The following is a 17,925-nucleotide window of genomic DNA, read 5'->3' as shown; positions in this document are numbered from 1 at the left end:
GGTTGTAGTTGATTTTGTGGTGTGGACTGGAATCACTGGTGACACTGTATGAAGATGAATGTTAGTTCAGATGCATCAAACTGTAGAATATGACAATCATATTTTGATTAGTAAACACACAAGATAACTCTAGCATCATTATATTAGCAGATCTAACAGAGACTCTTCAGTAACTGATTGATGAGATCTTGACAGTATATGTGACTGAGCTCTTGACTTGATCTCTGTGAGTAACATTGCATCTCCACTCTCTGTTGTCTTCTTCATTCAGGAGTGTTGTATTCAGAGAGATGATACAGTGATCTGATGAGAATAATATCTGATATCTTCAGTTTAACACCAGCCTGATTCACCCAGAACAGCTCAATTCCTTCAGAACAGATCCAATCATTACAAGAGACTGCAGCAAGAGAATACAACTGACAGAAGAGAGTCACAGAGCGACCTACACTGATCTCAGTCTGTGTGGATGAGGATGAGGATGATGAAGAGACTGAAACACAAAATAACACACAGATCACACACTCTTCAATCATGAACATTTAAATGAAGAATTTGCACTTTTTACATTGACTACATAATCATACACTTACCATGAAGAACATGCAGATAAACACATTCATCAAGTCCTTGTTGTTGTCCATTCACATATTGTCTGCAGATGTAAAATCCATAATCTTCTTCTGTGATGTCCTTGATGTTCAGAGAGCAGTCAGACCCCAGACTCAGTCTCTCATGTCTCTCTGTGTCTTTCTTCTTTATCTCTAAACCAATCAGTTCAACTGCTGCTGATTGTCTGAATCTGTTATAGTTCCATGCAGTTGATTTGCAGTCAGGAAGAGCATTATTACAGGACAGATGGATATTTTCACCAGAACTGATGAGCACATGAGCATCATTCACTTCACTGGAACCTGAAAAACAAGAACATCTGAGTGATCATCATATAACATATTAATAAATGAAAATGACTCTAACACAGCAGCATGAAAAGCAGAAGATTCAGATCATACAGTCTTTTTTTCGTCACTTAATGTAAAAAACACACTCTCCAGAATAAGCTGTTTTCTTTATCAGAGAGCTGTTGAAATCACAAACACACTCTTGATATGAAGATAATTCAGTTTTAGTTCATTCAGGAATAATCCAGTATGTTCTTTATGTAACACAAGAATAAACTGATCATGTTGAAATTAGCTCTTTCTCAGACTAATTAAACTAAATATCTTGTAGAGAAAAGACAGATTTCTTTAATCATGCAATGTGTTTTTCCAAATATTTGCATTTGCGCCATTATTTAACGCCCAAAATTAGCATGTTTTAAACTATTTTGCGCTTGAAATGGCTGCAATTAGGAGGAGGCACCACAGAGAACAGAGAGCACGTGGTAGAAGGGAGAGTATTTTTTCCACATGTATTAATTTATTTGAAGAACACATTATCTGAAAATATTGTTTCCCAAGCCATGTTATTTTTAATTTGCTTCAGGAACTAAAAGACGACTTGGAACCCTCAACTAGGAGTCACGCAATATAGCAGGTCTATCAAAACCTTCACTGTTTGACCTCCGGTTCTTTTCAACATCCTGTGGCTTCTTTATTTCTTATTTGTGACTACGCTAATTTGCACTGCATTTAGTATATTGTGTTGGTCGGTATGTAAATTAGATGTTGCGTCTTCTTGCGTGTTCTTTAATTTGCGCATTGTTAGTTAATCACCCACAGAAATTTCCCACACACAAACACACACACACAGAGCTTTATACTGACATTTGTCCTGCTGAGTTCCGCTCATTTACTCCATCCGTGGTTTATCTTTCTCTCCAACGCTCCATCTTATCACGTAGCTCTTGATAATGAAGTTTTATTAGTTCCTTTGTAAAGTTTGATCAGGTCAGATGCTGAATATCTCTGGTTCGCTGTAGATTATCACACACGGACACAGACTACAGGTGAAGACACTGATAAAATGACTCATTTAATAGAGATTTAATCACATTCAGCTCTCAGTGTTTGCTTCCATAGCTTTAACATGGTATCCAATGTCAGTCAAAATACCACATTTACCACAGTTAATGCTATTCCTGTGAAAGCATAATACATTTTTGTGGCACGTTTCCACAAAATATTCTGCAGTACAACAGTTTTGAACATTGCTAATAATCATAAATATTTCTTGAGCAGCAAATTAGCATATCAGAATGATTTCTGAAGAATCATGTGAGACTGGAGTAATGATGCTGAACACTTAAGACTGGAGTAATGATGCTGAACACTTAAGACTGGAGTAATGATGCTGAAAATTCAGCTTTGAGCACAGGAATAAAGTCTATTTTACAGTATATTCACATAGAAAACAGTTATTTTACATTACAATAATATTTCACTGTTTTTACTGTTTTTGATCAAATAAATGCAGCCTTGGTGAGCAGAAGAGACTTCTTTCAAAAACAAACTAGAAACAAACAAAAAAGTCTGAATATATGCAATATTATAGTGTATAAAAGTGCAAGACTCAGAGTTTATTTCTTTAATGTTTCCGAGTTTATTTCTGAATCAGTGGTTATTTTACATGTACAAAACCTTTCAATAAGTACAAAAATAAATCAGTTTAGCTGCTTTAGCACAGAACAGTCCTTTCTACTCATTTTGCTCACAACACACAGAGGAAGAGACTCTTTGAAAAAGCAGTCTCTTTCAAAAACATCTGCTTCAGATGAACTGGATATTTATCTAAAGCTCCAGCAGACACCCAAATGTTTCATCAGAAATGCACATTTTTGTATCTGTTGGAGGTCATGTTTGTGTACGGGTCCACACAAACATGTGTGTGGCCAAGTATGGTGACCCATACTCAGTATTTGTGCGCTGCATTTAACCCATCCAAGTGTACACACAGTAGTGAACATACACCTGGACATACACCTGTCCGGGGAGCAGTTGGGAGTTTGGTCTCACCTCAGTCGTGGTATTGAGGGTGGAGAAAGTGTTGGTTATTCACTCACCCCAATCCCTGCCGGAACTGAGACTCGAACCCACAACCTTCGGGTTACAAGTCCAAATCTCTATCCATTAGGCCACGACTGCCCTTGTATGCCTTTATCTGGAGTATGTGTAAATATTTAATGGGAGATGGACTGCAGAGAGCTTGAGATTTCTGCACTGATTTATATGTGTGTTTATTATCTGAGCTGAATAACAGTTTCCAGGGATCTGACATCAATAAAGTCCAGATAAAATATCATGTAGGGTCCATCAACATTAATAAAACATCATCTGGTATGAGCTCATGTTCTCATTTTACAACAACACGTCTTAATTTTCTACTATGTCTTTTTCTTCCACTTATAGAAATAAATCAAATATACATGACATAGCTGTAATAATCTTTGGTTTAATTCGTATAATCATGCATATATTCTCTATTTCACTTTGCAGATTTTTTGATGTATTCCCAGCCGACTTCAGCGTAGACTTTGTTCATCTGCCAGTCCAGGACGCCCAGGAGTTTAGACCACGCGCTCTGCACCGGTGCTGGACTGAAGCATTGTGGGAAAGCTTCCACCAGCACCTCCAGAATCACTCCAGCCAGAATCTGCAGTAAGACATTAATACTTTCATTCAGCAAGGATGCATTGAATTGATCAAATGTGACAGTAAAGACATTTATAGTGTTACAAAAGATTTATATTTCAAATAAATGCTGTTCTTTTGAACTTTCTAATCATCTGTGGATCCTGAAAAATATAATGCATTATTGTTTCCACAAAAACATGAAGAAGCATAATGTTTTAAACATTAATCATCAGACATGTATCTTGAGCAGCAAACCAGCATATTAGAATGATTTCTGAAGGACCATGTGACACTGAAGACTTTCACAGAAATAAATGACATTTTACAATATATTCTCATATAAAACAATTATTTTAAACTGTGATAATATTTCACAATATTACTGTATTTTGATCAATTAAATGCAGCCTTGATAAGCAGAAGAGACTTCTTTCAAAAACGTCCTTTATGAAGTTGTATCATGCTGTTTGTTCCTCATACTTACTTTGAAGTAAACTGGGTCCACCTTGTGTCTGAGCGCGTGTGATTTGCCCATCTGCTGGAAGATGGTATTGAGTTTGTCTCCGTCGCGCAGGTTTTCCACCAGTGTGTTGAGGCCGTTCATGACCAGCAGTGCGATTTTCTTCAGCTGGATGCTTTGCTTCATTTCCTCAGGATCCTGCATATCACGGAACTGTTCAAAGTACTGCTTCACCAATGGGAAGTTTGAGAAGAACCTGGAGAAACACACATTTAGTTACTCTCAAAACAAAAATTAATTGACAACATGACCCCCCCCCCCCATAAGATTTAATAGAATAGTTCACCCAAAAGTTAAATTTACTCATCCTCAGGCCATCCAAAATTTGTTTCTTCATCAGATTTAGAAAAATGTAGCATTACATCACTTGCTCAGCAATGGACAGTGAATGGGTGCCATCAGGCTGAGAGTCCAAACAGCTGATAAAAAACATCACAATAATCCACAAGTACTCCACACCACTCCAGTCCATCAATTAACATCTTGTGAAGTGAAAAGCTGCATGTTTGTAAAAAAAAAAACAAATCCATTATTAAGATGTTTTGAGTTCAAATTGCTGCTTCCAACTCTATAATCCATAATAACACTTCCTCTAGTGAAAATGTTCTGGCTTGTAAACGGTGCTTGATCTGTGCAGATTTCTCTCCTGATTCAGACGAGACTGAGACTTGTTCACTGGAGGAGGAAATATTATGGATAAAGGATTTTTGCCAGAAGCAGTGGTTTGATGTTAAAAACATCTTAATGATTTTGTCTTACAAACACGCAGCTTTTCTCTTCACAAGACATTAACTGATGAGCTGGAGTGGTGTGGATTACTTGTTGATTATTGTCATGTTTTTATCAGCTATTTGGACTCTCATTCTGACGGCACCCATTCACTGCAGAAACGTCATGCTAAATTTCTCCAAATCTGATGAAGAAGCAAACTCACATACTCCTGGATGACCTGAAGGTGAGAACATTTTCTTTGTGAAATATTCCTATGACTATGAAATATTCCTATGACTTTCTTTGTTCTTTGAAACTTAAAAGATGATAGTTTGAGACATGGGCTCCAATATTACTTGCTTCCCAATATCTGTTAAAATATTACCTTTATGTTCCACAGAAAAAATAACTGTTTAAATGAAATATAATTCATTTTGTGATGTTAAATTTTACAGACATGCACAAGTGAGCTGCACACAGAAGCCTTTTGATTGGACTGGAACAGAAGATCCTCGTCATCACATGATAAAGTTACCAATCTTCAATCATTTTTGATTGTTTATAATAATAAAAATGTGTAGTAGGTAGTAGAGGATAGGGTTCCAGACTGAGGCTGCAAACTTCCTGTTTTAAAAGGAAATACTATTATAGCAGGGCAATTTCATAAGGATCCTACAGATAATATAGATAATGTTAAAGTGAGCTGTGCCGTGTGTGAGAAAGTGTATCTCAGCCCAGCTGGACAGATGAGCGTTCCTGAGATAATACTAATCTAATATTTAACCAGCATTGCTGAAATTCTCCTTCACTCACAACAAATATTTCTATAAAACTCACTCAACTTCAACAAATAGCCCTAAATATGAGCTAAATTCATAATTCAGCTGCACCAGTGACATTTCCAGTGTTACTGTAATGACCTCTGCTCTGAACGCTACTGTATGTGTTTGTGCCGATGTAACGTTCCGATGATGTTCAGTTAAAGGCTACAGGGTTAAAAACTGTCCCAAACGTAATAAATTATTTTTCTGCTTGTAAATCCTGCAATCTCAAGATTTAAAAAATGAGTTCCACCACATGTGCGTGTTTGATGGCGTTTTTTTTTTTTTGGCACATCTTCTCCTTTTAAACACACACAGTGCTGTGTCATCTTTTGTCTGTGCATCCCTTCAGTTTCCTTTAAAGCATTTTAATGTTTCATACAGGGCTTGAAAATGGAAAAAAAAATGTCAATCGGTTCACTAAGAGCAGAATCGATATTTTAAAATTTTGTTTAAAAAAATACATTTTTATATTAAAAATATAATTATTACCATTAATACCATTATTAAAATTGTCTTTGCCTATAATAAGAAAGTACAGTGTTTTCTTTACACAAAAAGAAAAAAAAAATACAGAAAGAGATGATATCTTAACCCGGTGCGCTACAGCATCATCTTTTCTAAATTTTTTAATTTCGAAATATAATTTCTACTAAACAAAAGAAAAAAAAATCTATTAATGCTTTAAAGACATTAAAGTATTTTTTAAAGATATTTCAAAATGTTTGCTGCAAATTCTAAAAAAACAATAAAAAGTGCTACTATAAATTGCGTTTTGAGGAAAAAAAAAAAACAAAGGCTAAGCCGCATCGCATTTTATTAGGCTATTATTCAGAAATTATGTAGGCTAAAATGCCAGCAAATCAAAAATGTTTACAAACATTATAAATGCAGTTATTAGTTTCTCTCCACAACAAATCCTCTAAACTTAAGGATATAGCCTATAGGCTATATCCTTAAGTTCCTAAAACGTCCTTCCAAAAACAAATTAAAGGTGAAACAGATGCCTACCTCTCTCACTCGGCACGAATCCAAATGTTTCCATATTCTCAATGTATACTAAAATATTATTAATTGGCTTTTACTTTCATCGACGTAAAACATCATCCTTCACATCGCCACATGGAGGATCAGCGCCGGGAGATGACGTATGTGGCCCTGATCGTAGGGGGAGGCCAGACACCTGGATGAGCGCCAGAGACAGATCCCCATTGAGGACCCCGCCACTTAGACAGCCATCGGGAAATACCACTGGAACCAGCTGAGCCCTTACAATCTGACTTGCTGCAGTTTGGAACTGAACTGCTGGTTTGTTTGGCCAGAGGAGAATTGGCCCCCCGACTGAGCCTGGTTTCTCCCAAGGTTTTTTCTCCATTCTGTCACCGATGGAGTTTTGGTTCCTTGCCGCTGTCGCCTCTGGCTTGCTTAGTTGGGGACGCTTCATTTCCAGCGATATCGTCGACCTGATTGCAAAGACACTATTTAAACTTATTGACACATTATTTTCCTTTTTTGATATTGTGCAGTTGCTTTGACACAATTTGCATTGTAAAAAGCGCTATATAAATAAAGGTGACTTGACTTGACATCGGCAATATCAGCACAGCGAGGTGGTGGTCATGCTGAACGCAACAGATTGGACAACGGAGCACTGGAAATTTTTACACGTTTCTTTAACTGTATTTTATTTTGATAATGAACTGACAGCAATGTCGCAAAAATATGTGTCTTTGTGTGCGTGAGGCGCCAGCGCGATATGGCCATACCAACGTTGGTTGGTTATACAGATGCAAGACATCATTCAAAACTGTCAAGCTATTGCAAAATAAAACTATAAAATAAAACTGTAAAGCTTTTGCAAAATAAAGAAAACTTTCTGCGTCTCGTTTTCCTTTCTGAGAGCGTTGGAATGCATCACAATGAACCGTATTGGCCTAACTCAGCATATATGTTTTTTCTTTCGTTTTGTTAATCTGTAAATTATTCACGTAAAATATATTTAGTGTATATATATTCCTTTTTATGTAAGCCTATAGTTTTATTGCATTTTCTCTGTTCACAGAAGCCCCGCAGGTGCGTTAGATCACTGAGGTCAGGCCAGCCTCCACTTTGAAAAACACGGTCATTCTAGCCGCCACATTATTTGTGGTGCGCGAATATACTAGGCATTGCGGTAATAGCTTGTAAAAATTCAGATCAGATTTACACAGAACAATTTCAATTCAGATTAATAGTCCACTACCCCAGGGTGTCACTCAAGTTTCAAGATGATCTGATGTTGCATTACAAATTTAAAGCCCTCCAAAAACTCATATATGACCAGTTTTGTCTTTGATTTTAGGTAGCTATAAAAAGGAAACTCCCTGTTTCCACAGAACAATTTAAATTCAGATTGACAGAACATTACCCCAGGGTGTCACTCAACCAGTTTCAAGACGATCTGATGTTGTATTACAAAATTAGAGCCCTCCAAAAACTCATATATAACCAGTTTTGTATTTGATTTTAGGTAGCTCTAAAAAGGAAACTCCCTGTTTCCACAGACCAGTTTAGATTTAGATTGACAGACCATTAGCCCAGGGTGTCACTCAACCAGTTTCAAGACGATCTGATGTTGCATTACATAATAAAAGCCCTCCAAAACTCATATTCTACTTCTTCTGCTTGTGAATTTGTATTGCCCTAAAAAGGAAACTCCCTATTTCCACGGAACAATTTCGATTCAGATTGACAGTCCACTGCCCCAGGGTGTCTCCCAACCAGTTTCAAGACGATCTGATGTTGCATTACAAAATTAGAGCCGTCCAAAAACTCATATATGACCAGTTTTGTCTGATTTTAGGTAGCTCTAAATAGGAAACTCCCTGTTTCCACAGAACAATTTCAATTCAGATTGACAGTCCACTGCCCCAGGGTGTCACTCAACGAGTTTCAAGACGATCTGATGTTGCACTAAAAACTTAAAGCCCTCCAAAATCTCATATATGACCAGTTTTGTCTTTGATTTTAGGGCGTCTTGAAACTGGTTGAGTGAGACCCTGGGGTAGTGGACTATTAATCTGAATTGAAACTGGTCTGTGGAAACAGGGAGTTTCCTTTTTAGAGCTACCTAAAATCAAAGACAAAACTGGTCATATATGAGTTTTTGGAGGGCTTTTATTTTATAACAGAAAATCAGAAAGCCGTGACATTGGGCAAATGACATTCTGGAGTGGTGTACTATTAATCAAAATTTAAACTTTTTTGTGGAGACAGGAAGTTTTCTTTTTATAACTATGTGAATGTACAGATAAATATGGTTATATGCAAGTTCATGAAAGGCTTTTATTTTGTTATTTCTCATCAGACTGTTATTTTCATATTCTTTGGAAATTCTACATTTAATATTACTTAACATTTGAAGTCATCTTCATTTTATCAGACCGTTTTTTAAAACATTTGTATCCAAACATTTTATTTTTGCAAAAAATCAGATAAAATGAAAAGGGCATTCAACTGGAAAACATGAAGGTGGCATTTTTTAAAGGATTGAATCATAAAAAGTGAGTTTTTCATGCCTAAATGGAATCAGATTTTTGGAAAAATTATATTATTATTCTATATTATTAAAATTCTATATTATTATAATTATTAAATGAAAGTTTTTGAAGACAAACTCAAAGAGGAATCTTAAAATTAAATAGAGTTGGTTTTGATTTCATGTTGCTTTTAAATTTCATTTCATTTTTGCCTTGAAATACTGTTTTATTATGATTAGTAAATCTATCTGACTGAAGCATATTTTGTATTTTTACAGTCGTGCCTCAAGCATCCAGCGCCAGAGTGGCTGTGATGTTGATTCTACGAACCCCATCAACTGTTTCCCATCGACTGTTTCACCTGTTAAGTTAACTGAAATAAGTTGTAGTTATCAATAACAACACTGGTATGTCCTGATTTAGATACACACTGGTTTATCTAGGTATCTAAATCAGGACATAGCAGTGCAAATGTGGTGAAGTTTTTGCAGCACAGAAGATCAGGAGTGTGAAAGAAGCATGAGAAGTTTCTGCACTAAAGCTGTCATCTCTGAAACCATAAAGAGCAGCTGGAGATCCCAACAAGCGTTCTAGGTCAGTATGTTACACCTCAACTATCCTTCTGCACCCAACTTTGAGCGTGCTTTATTAGGTACACCTGTTCAATTGCTTGGTAACACAAATTGCTAATCAGCCAATCACATGGCAGCAACTCAGTGCATATAAGCATCTAGATGTGGTGAAGACGACTTGCTGAAGTTCAAACCGAGCATCAGAATGGGGAAGAAAGGGGATTTAAGTGACTTTGAACGTGGACTGGTTGTTGGTGCCAGACGGGCTGGTCTGAGTATTTCAAAAACTGCTGATCTTGCTGAGATTTTCACGCACAACCATCTCTAGGGTTTACAGAGAATGGTCTGAAAAAGAGAAAATATCCAGTGAGCGGCAGTTGTGTGGTCGAAAATGCCTTGTTGATGTCAGAGGTCAGAGGAGAATGGGCAGACTGGTTAGAGATGATAGAAAGGCAACAGTTACTCAAATAACCACTCGTTACAACCAAGGTATGCAGAATACCATCTCTGAACGCACAACACGTCGACCCCTGAAGCAGATGGGCTACAGCAGCAGAAGACCACATCGGGTGCCGCTCCTGTCAGCTAAGAACAGGAAACGGAGGCTACAATTCGCACAGGCTCACCAAAATTGAACAATAGAAGACTGGAAAAACGTTGCCTGGTCTGATGAGTCTCGATTTCTGTTGTGACATCAGTGACATTTCCAGTGTTACTGTAATGAACTCCGCTCTGAACGCTACTGTATGTGTTTGCTCCGATGTAACGTTCAGATGATGTTCAGTTAAAGGCCGCAGGGTTAAAACCATCCCAAACTTAATTTATTTTTCTGCTTGTAAATCCTGCAATCTCAAGCTTTAAAAACGAGTTCCACCACATGCGCATGTTTAATGGTGTTTTTTTTTTTTGGCACATCTTCTCCTTTTAAACACGCATAGTGCTGTGTCATCTTGTCTGTGCATCCCTTCAGTTTCCTTTAAAGCATTTTCATAATGTACATTATCTGACGCTTGCAGCATATTTCACACATATAAAATCCCGGTTACTAATATAAGATCATCCTCGAAGGTTTTAGGGTTTGAATCATGCTGCTGGGTGAAAGGTTGAATAGAGGTTTTCTGAGAAGAGAACAGACATGTTAATCCTAGTTAAGGCTGTTAGACCACAATAATAAAACAGAACAAGAGTGGACTAGTTTACTCTATTAAAAAATACCATTCCCTTAAGAACTACATGTTCTCATGAGAGAATCTGTTCCAGCTGCATAACAAAAGGGTGCTTAAATTATTGAATTATTTTTAATTGTGGGTTGAACAAACCTTTAAAGAAACCAAATAAACCAACATTTTTTTTTTTTGGAAGTTAAGCACAAATTATTGACGTTACAAGAAAATACTATTTCAGTTTTCCTATACCTAAAATTTTCATGTTAAATCCAATGTGTTATTTGCCTCTTCTTTGCAATTATTTGTGCAATTTACTAGCAATGTCTGAATGTTTCAATGTTTGCAATGTTTCTACACCAAATTTATTTTAAGTGCAAACTAACCTTTATACCTTTTATTTATTTATTTTTAAATTCAGTTTTAGTTTTAGTCATTTTTAATACTTCAACTTCATTTATTTCAGCCAAGGCAACATTTTTTTTTCTTTTTTTTTTTTTTTTTTTTTTTTTTTTCCCGGCCTGTCAGTAACACAGATAACACATGACCGTACGTATGTGTAGCTATGCTATCATCATTCACAGCCTTTTTTTTTTTTTTTTTTTTTTATATATTTTTTTTTTTTTATTATTTTTTTTTTTATTAATTAATTAATAAAATTTTATATACCCTTTTATTTAACCATACTATGACCGACAAGACCAGGGGACAGAGAAAACAAGAGAGAGAAAGAAAAAAATAAATAAATAAATAATAATAATAAAAAATAATAATAATTATAATGATAATAATAAAAATAATAATAATAATAATAATAATAAAAAAAAAGGAATTAGAAAACAAAACAAACAAACAAACAAAAAAAAATTGTGGATAAAGTCAACAGAGAAGGGGGAGAGAAAGATAAAAAAAAAAGGAGAATGGGGGATAGAGAGAGAGAGGAAAAAAAAAAAAACAGACAATTTGCTTCGATACCTGCTGACAAAAAGAGAAAACAACAGAAGACACAACAGAAGACACAACATCAGAGAAACTGCAGCAACAACCAACATCTGTATGAATCACAATAAATTCTAAATGTTAAATGTTATTGAGCAACACGCATAACTAATATTACAAAATAAGTTTTGAAGCAACAGCAGATCAGAACAATGTGTGTCTGTGAGCACCCGTTTTTACACCAATGTGAATGCTTGAGTGTACACCTGTGTGTGTGAGCGCGCTTGTGTTCATAAGGTTCCTCCATGTAAATGTTTAATAGTGTGTGTGTGGGGAACAACAGCCCCATCCCGCAAGGCATGACGCAGGCATGGAAGAGACCCAGGCCCCAAACATCCGGAGGCCCCCCAGGGCACGGGACCCCCAGGGGAACCACCGCAGGGACAACTGCGGCCCCCACCCAGAAAAGGGCAGAGGAGAGCCCGAAGGTGGGACATCCGACAGCCACAGTATAGACACCCCAGGGTGCCGTGGCGGCAAGCCCGCAGGCTCCGCCGGCAGCCGACCACACCAGGGCAGACCGAGCCCTGGGCCCGGAGATCCAAGGGCCCCCCACCCCCCAACCGGGGCCCAGCAAGGCCAGTAGGGCCAGGCCCCGCCAAGCGACCGCCGAGAGTGGGCCAGCGCTCACCCGAGCATCCTGCCCCGGCGCGAGAAACCACCAACGCACCGGCGGCATCCTCCACCGGCAGGGCATGGTGGTGGGGTGGGGGTCGACTGAGATGATGAGTGAGGTGGAGTCTAAGGCCCGACCTGACACATAGACGTAGACGAACAAGCACATATATACACAAGCATACGTTCCCACCCTCATGCACGCAACGAATATTCTCACCCTCGCCCCACATGTAGACACACAAAAATGGACATGGTACCCACACTCACACTCCCTATATGCACTCTATACTCCTAGATCCAGGCACCACCACCCCCAGAGGGGTAATCAGCGCCCGATCCCGGAGCTGAACTCCCTTCGCTCTGGCGTGGGGACAGGAAGACCACCCCGGTCCCCGCAGCAGCAGAGAAGACCACCAGCCCAGACCCCGACCGGGCGGCCAGCTCATCCTCACAGCCCCCGGCCCCGGACAGAGAACAGAGAACAGGGGTGTGACAGAGAACAGGGGTGTGTGCCAAGGCAACATTTATAATTTTCATATTTACTTACCTGCTACAGGTGACATTTTCTACCAAGGCCCCGTCCACACGAAGACGGGTTTCTCTGTATACGCATACATTTTTTACCGTATAGGCGTTTCGTCCACACGAAACCGGCGTTTTCGAAGAGTGAAACCGATCATTTTTGAAACCGGGTCCCAGGGTGGATAAATTTGAAAACGCCGGTTTCATGTTTTCGTGTGGACGGCGAATCCGTATATTTTCTGAAACGATGACGTCATCAGCCCACGTCTCGCCCCTAATCGGACACCGCTACGTCACATAACAGCGACAACAACAACAACAATGTCAGACTACGGCCGTTTCTCAATACCAAGTTCGCAGAGTCTGGACTTCCGTCCTTTCGAGTTTGGACTTGCCAAGTTCGACTCGGAAGAACGAACTCTCGAGGACGAACTGAATTCTGGGTTATGGCCCGTATCAAGTCCGCACAAGTCACCTCTGGATGCATCCTCGGTAAAAGGGGCGGATCAAGAACACATCCGGGGATTTGAACTGGACTTGGCTAGATGTGAACTTTGAATTGGAACAGTACTTCGGCAGCGACTGATGACGTTTCACAAGTCCACAAGAACACAAGTACAGATAAGTACGCATATTGAGAAACGGCCTTTGTGCCTGTGTTCGTGCTGCAGAACCTACTGAGCTCATTAGCTTTATTAAAGCAAAATCTTCTGCTTTGTGTGTTAGTTTATATTCAGCACGCAAGGTTTACGCACATGGTCCAAGTCTTCTTCTCTGTTTTTTTGTGTATCTCTGTGGCAGAATTAAAGCGCCACATATTGGTCTGGCATGTGTACTACATCATTTTCAGTCGTTTTCAGTGATTCCGTGTGGACGCAAATATTTCCTGAGAAACCTGTCTTCGTGTGGACGTAGCCTAGACAGTGGATACACCGAATAATAAGTTACTCAGTGGTTCAATCATTATTTGTCTTTGCCTTGCTTATAAATTCATGCTGACATGCTAAATAAACTGAAAACAAACATTTTATGTAGCAAAAAATCTGATAAAATGAAACAGGACATTCAACTAGAAAACATGCAGGTGGGATTTTTTTTAAGGATTGAATCATAAAAAGTGAGTTTTTCATGCCTAAATGGAATCAGATTTTTGGAAAAATTATATTATTATTACTATTCTATATTATTAAAATTATATATTATTATAATTATTAAATGAAAGTTTTTGAAGAAAAACTCAAAGAGGAATCTTAAAATTAAATAGAGTTGGGTTTGATTTCATGTTGCTTTAAAATTTCATTTCATTTTTGCCTTGAAATACTGTTTTATTATGATTAGTAAATCTATCTGACTGAAGCATATTTTGTATTTTTACAGTCGTGCCTCAAGCATCCAGCGCCAGAGTGGCTGTGATGTTGATTCTACGAACCCCATCAACTGTTTCCCATCGACTGTTTCACCTGTTAAGTTAACTGAAATAAGTTGTAGTCATCAATAACAACACTGGTATGTCCTGATTTAGATACACACTGGTTTATCTAGGTATCTAAATCAGGACATAGCAGTGCAAATGTGGTGAAGTTTTTGCAGCACAGAAGATCAGGAGTGTGAAAGAAGCATGAGAAGTTTCTGCACTAAAGCGGTCATCTCTGAAACCATAAAGAGCAGCTGGAGATCCCAACAAGCGTTCAAGGTCAGTGTGTTACACCTCAACTATCCTTCTGCACCCAATTTAACTTCTCTTTCTGTACAATGGATATCAATCTTTACTTATATCCACATGAGCAGCACCAGTGGGATTAGTCACCATAGAGCATCGGTCCTCCTGGATTCACCTCTATGTTTTTATCACATAGACTGTTCCTGAGTCTGCTTGTCCTTGATCGGAGGCTCCTGAAGCGCCTCCCAGAGGGCAGTAAGTTAAACAGTCTATGGTCAGGGTGAGAGGAGTCCTTAAGAATGCCGCGAGCTCGACGTAAACAGCGTTTTCTCTGGACGTCCTCAATGGCAGGAAGTGGTGTCCCTGTGATGCGTTGGGCGGTTTTCACCACCCTCTGCAGTGCCTTGCGGTCAGCAACTGTGCAGTTCCCATACCAGACTGTGATGCAGTTGGTAAGGATGCATTCAATCGCACACCGGTAGAAGTTCACCAGGATGGTTGGAGACAGGTGGTTCTTCTTCAGTGTCCTAAGGAAGAAGAGGCGTTGGTGAGCCTTCTTGACTAGGCTGGATGTGTTGGTGGTCCAGGTCAGGTCCTCCGAGATGTGGGTTCCCAGGAACTTGAAGCTGGAGACACGTTCAACAACCATCCCGTTAATGAGGATGGGGTCATGTGTTCCACTTTTCTTCTTCCTGAAGTCCACAATAAGTTCCTTTGTCTTGCTGGTGTTGAGGAGCAGGTTATTGTCAGCGCACCATGCAGCCAGGTGCTGTACCTCCTCCCTGTAGGCAGTCTCATCGTTGTCTCTGATGAGGCCAATCACTGTGGTGTCGTCAGCAAACTTGACGATGGAGTTGGATCCATGCACAGGCCTGCAGTCATGGGTGTAGAGGGAGTAGAGGAATGGGCTCAGCACACAGCCCTGTGGTACGCCAGTGTTGAGTGTGATGGTGGTGGAGCAGGTGTGGCCTGACCTAACATGCTGAGGTCTGTTGGTCAGAAAGTCCATAATCCAGCTGCAGAGGGAGGTGTTAACACCCAAGTCACCAAGTTTAGTGATCAGCTTGGAGGGAATGACGGTGTTGAATGCTGAGCTGAAATCAACAAACAACATCCGTGCATAAGTGTTGTTATTATCCAGGTGTGTGAGTACCGAGTGCAGTACTGTGCATACTGCATCCTCAGTGCTCCTATTGCTACGGTAGGCAAATTGGTGTGGGTCCAGTGTGGGTGGGAGGCAGTTCTTGAGGTGTGCCAGGACCAGTCGCTCAAAGCACTTCATTACTTTGAGCGTGCTTTATTAGGTACACCTGTTCAATTGCTTGGTAACACAAATTGCTAATCAGCCAATCACATGGCAGCAACTCAATGCATTTAGGCATCTAGATGTGGTGAAGACGACTTGCTGAAGTTCAAACCGAGCATCAGAATGGGGATTTAAGTGACTTTGAACGTGGAATGGTTGTTGGTGCCAGACGGGCTGGTCTGAGTATTTCAAAAACAGCTGATCTACTGGGATTTTCACGCACAACCATCTCTAGGGTTTACAGAGAATGGTCTGAAAAAGAGAAAATATCCAGTGAGCGGCAGTTGTGTGGACGAAAATGCCTTGTTGATGTCAGAGGTCAGAGGAGAATGGGCAGACTGGTTAGAGATGATAGAAAGGCAACAGTTACTCAAATAACCACTCGTTACAACCAAGGTATGCAGAATACCATCTCTGAACGCACAACACGTCGGCCCCTGAAGCAGATGGGCTACAGCAGCAGAAGACCACATCGGGTGCCGCTCCTGTCAGCTAAGAACAGGAAACAGAGGCTACAATTCGCACAGGCTCACCAAAATTGAACAATAGAAGATTGGAAAAACGTTGCCTGGTTTGAAGAGTCTTGATTTCTGCTGCTACATTCAGATGGTAGGGTCAGAATTTGGCATAAAGAACATGAAAGCATGGATCCATCCTGCCTTGTCTCAACGGTTCAGGCTGGTGGTGGTGGTGTAATGGTGTGGGGGATATTTTCTTGGCGCACTTCGGGCCCCTTAGTACCAATTGAGCATCGTTTAAACGCCACAGCCTATCTGAGTATTGTTGCTGACAATTTCCATCCCTTTATGACTACAGTGTACCCATCTTCTGATGGCTACATCCAGCAGGATAATGTACCGTGTCGCAAAGCTCAAATCATCTCAGACTGGTTTCTTGAACATGACAGTGAGTTCACTTTACTCAAATGGCCTCCACAGTCATCAGATCTCAATCCATTAGAGCACCTTTGGGATGTGGTGGAACGGGAGATTCGCATCATGGATGTGCAGCCAACAAATCTGCAGCAACTGCGTGATGCTATCATGTCAATATGGACCAAAATCTCTGAGGAATGTTTCCAACACCTTGTTGAATCTATGCCACGAAGAATTAAGGCAGTTCTGAAGGCAAAAGGGGGTCCAACCCCTTACTAGCAAGATGTACCTAATAAAGTGGCCAGTGAGTGTATATACACACACACCGTACAAACATGAATACACCTTGATACATGCCCCAAAACACTGTTATGGTATATGTAAAAATATTTGCATTTCTATGGTATGTGTCAAAACTATGGTGTAGCCATGGTAAATGTCCAAACAAAAATAGTATTACAATAGTACAAAACAAAAAAAAGACAAAACATGGTCCTGCAATGGTGCATTTTCAAAACCTCTTGTATTATCAATTATTAATGTCAAAACCATCATGGTAAATGGTCAAAAACACTGTTTTACCATGGTACGTTCATTGTTCTATCATTGTGCATATTGCAAACTGTTAACCATGATATTATCATTGTACAAAAATAAATAAATAAAAATAAACGTTTTAACATAAATAAATAAAAAATTGCCTATTATAAATGCCAAAATACCATGGAATTACTATGGTCCATGCCCAAAAAACCTGGGTATAACATAAGTATAAATCTATGGTGTATGTGCAAACAATCACAGTGATAACATGGTAGTTTCTGTGAATGATTGATGTGTGTAAATAAGATGGACAGGCGTACCTGATGAGCACAGCGACTCCAGCGTTCTCTCGGTTCACGTAGACGGGTCTCCACGTGTCCTGGATCACACACACATCGTACTCGGTCAGAGTCTCAGGACTCTGTGTGAGCTCCACACCTCTGTCTCCCTCCATCCAGACGCTCGCTGAGAAACACTTGAGCTGTGTGTGTGCTGCTGCTGGGGTCTCTTCAAGAGTTACTG

The 17,925-nt window shown here is 39.5% G+C and overlaps 1 protein-coding gene across 1 annotated transcript; it reads right to left on the bottom strand.

The window, feature by feature from the left end:
- Nucleotides 1-2,531: 2,531 nt before the first annotated feature.
- On the bottom strand, nucleotides 2,532-17,925 carry LOC306850903 (cytoglobin-1-like). Its single transcript, XM_079386857.1, has 3 exons — nucleotides 17,724-17,925; nucleotides 4,060-4,291; nucleotides 2,532-3,594 (listed from the first exon to the last, which is right to left on the bottom strand). The coding sequence occupies exons 1-3, from the start codon at nucleotides 17,855-17,857 to the stop codon at nucleotides 3,427-3,429; spliced, it is 534 nt and encodes a 177-aa protein (XP_079242983.1). The 5' UTR covers nucleotides 17,858-17,925; the 3' UTR covers nucleotides 2,532-3,426.

This window comes from Barbus barbus (genome assembly GCF_936440315.1).
Source record: "Barbus barbus genome assembly, chromosome: 3".
Taxonomy (NCBI): domain Eukaryota; kingdom Metazoa; phylum Chordata; class Actinopteri; order Cypriniformes; family Cyprinidae; genus Barbus; species Barbus barbus.
Note: the sequence above shows the minus strand (reverse complement) of the source record. Positions and strands in the feature narration are given on the sequence as shown.

Bases quoted from the DNA above. Each gene is read 5' to 3' on its own strand.
- LOC306850903 (XM_079386857.1), bottom strand. From the start codon at position 17,857: ATGGAGGGAGACAGAGGTGTGGAGCTCACACAGAGTCCTGAGACTCTG. The intron at 4,292-17,723 runs GTACGCCTGTCC...GTGTTTCTCCAG, and splicing joins GGAGTCGCTGTGCTCATCAG to GTTCTTCTCAAACTTCCCAT. The intron at 3,595-4,059 runs GTAAGTATGAGG...GTCTTACTGCAG, and splicing joins TGGACCCAGTTTACTTCAAA to ATTCTGGCTGGAGTGATTCT.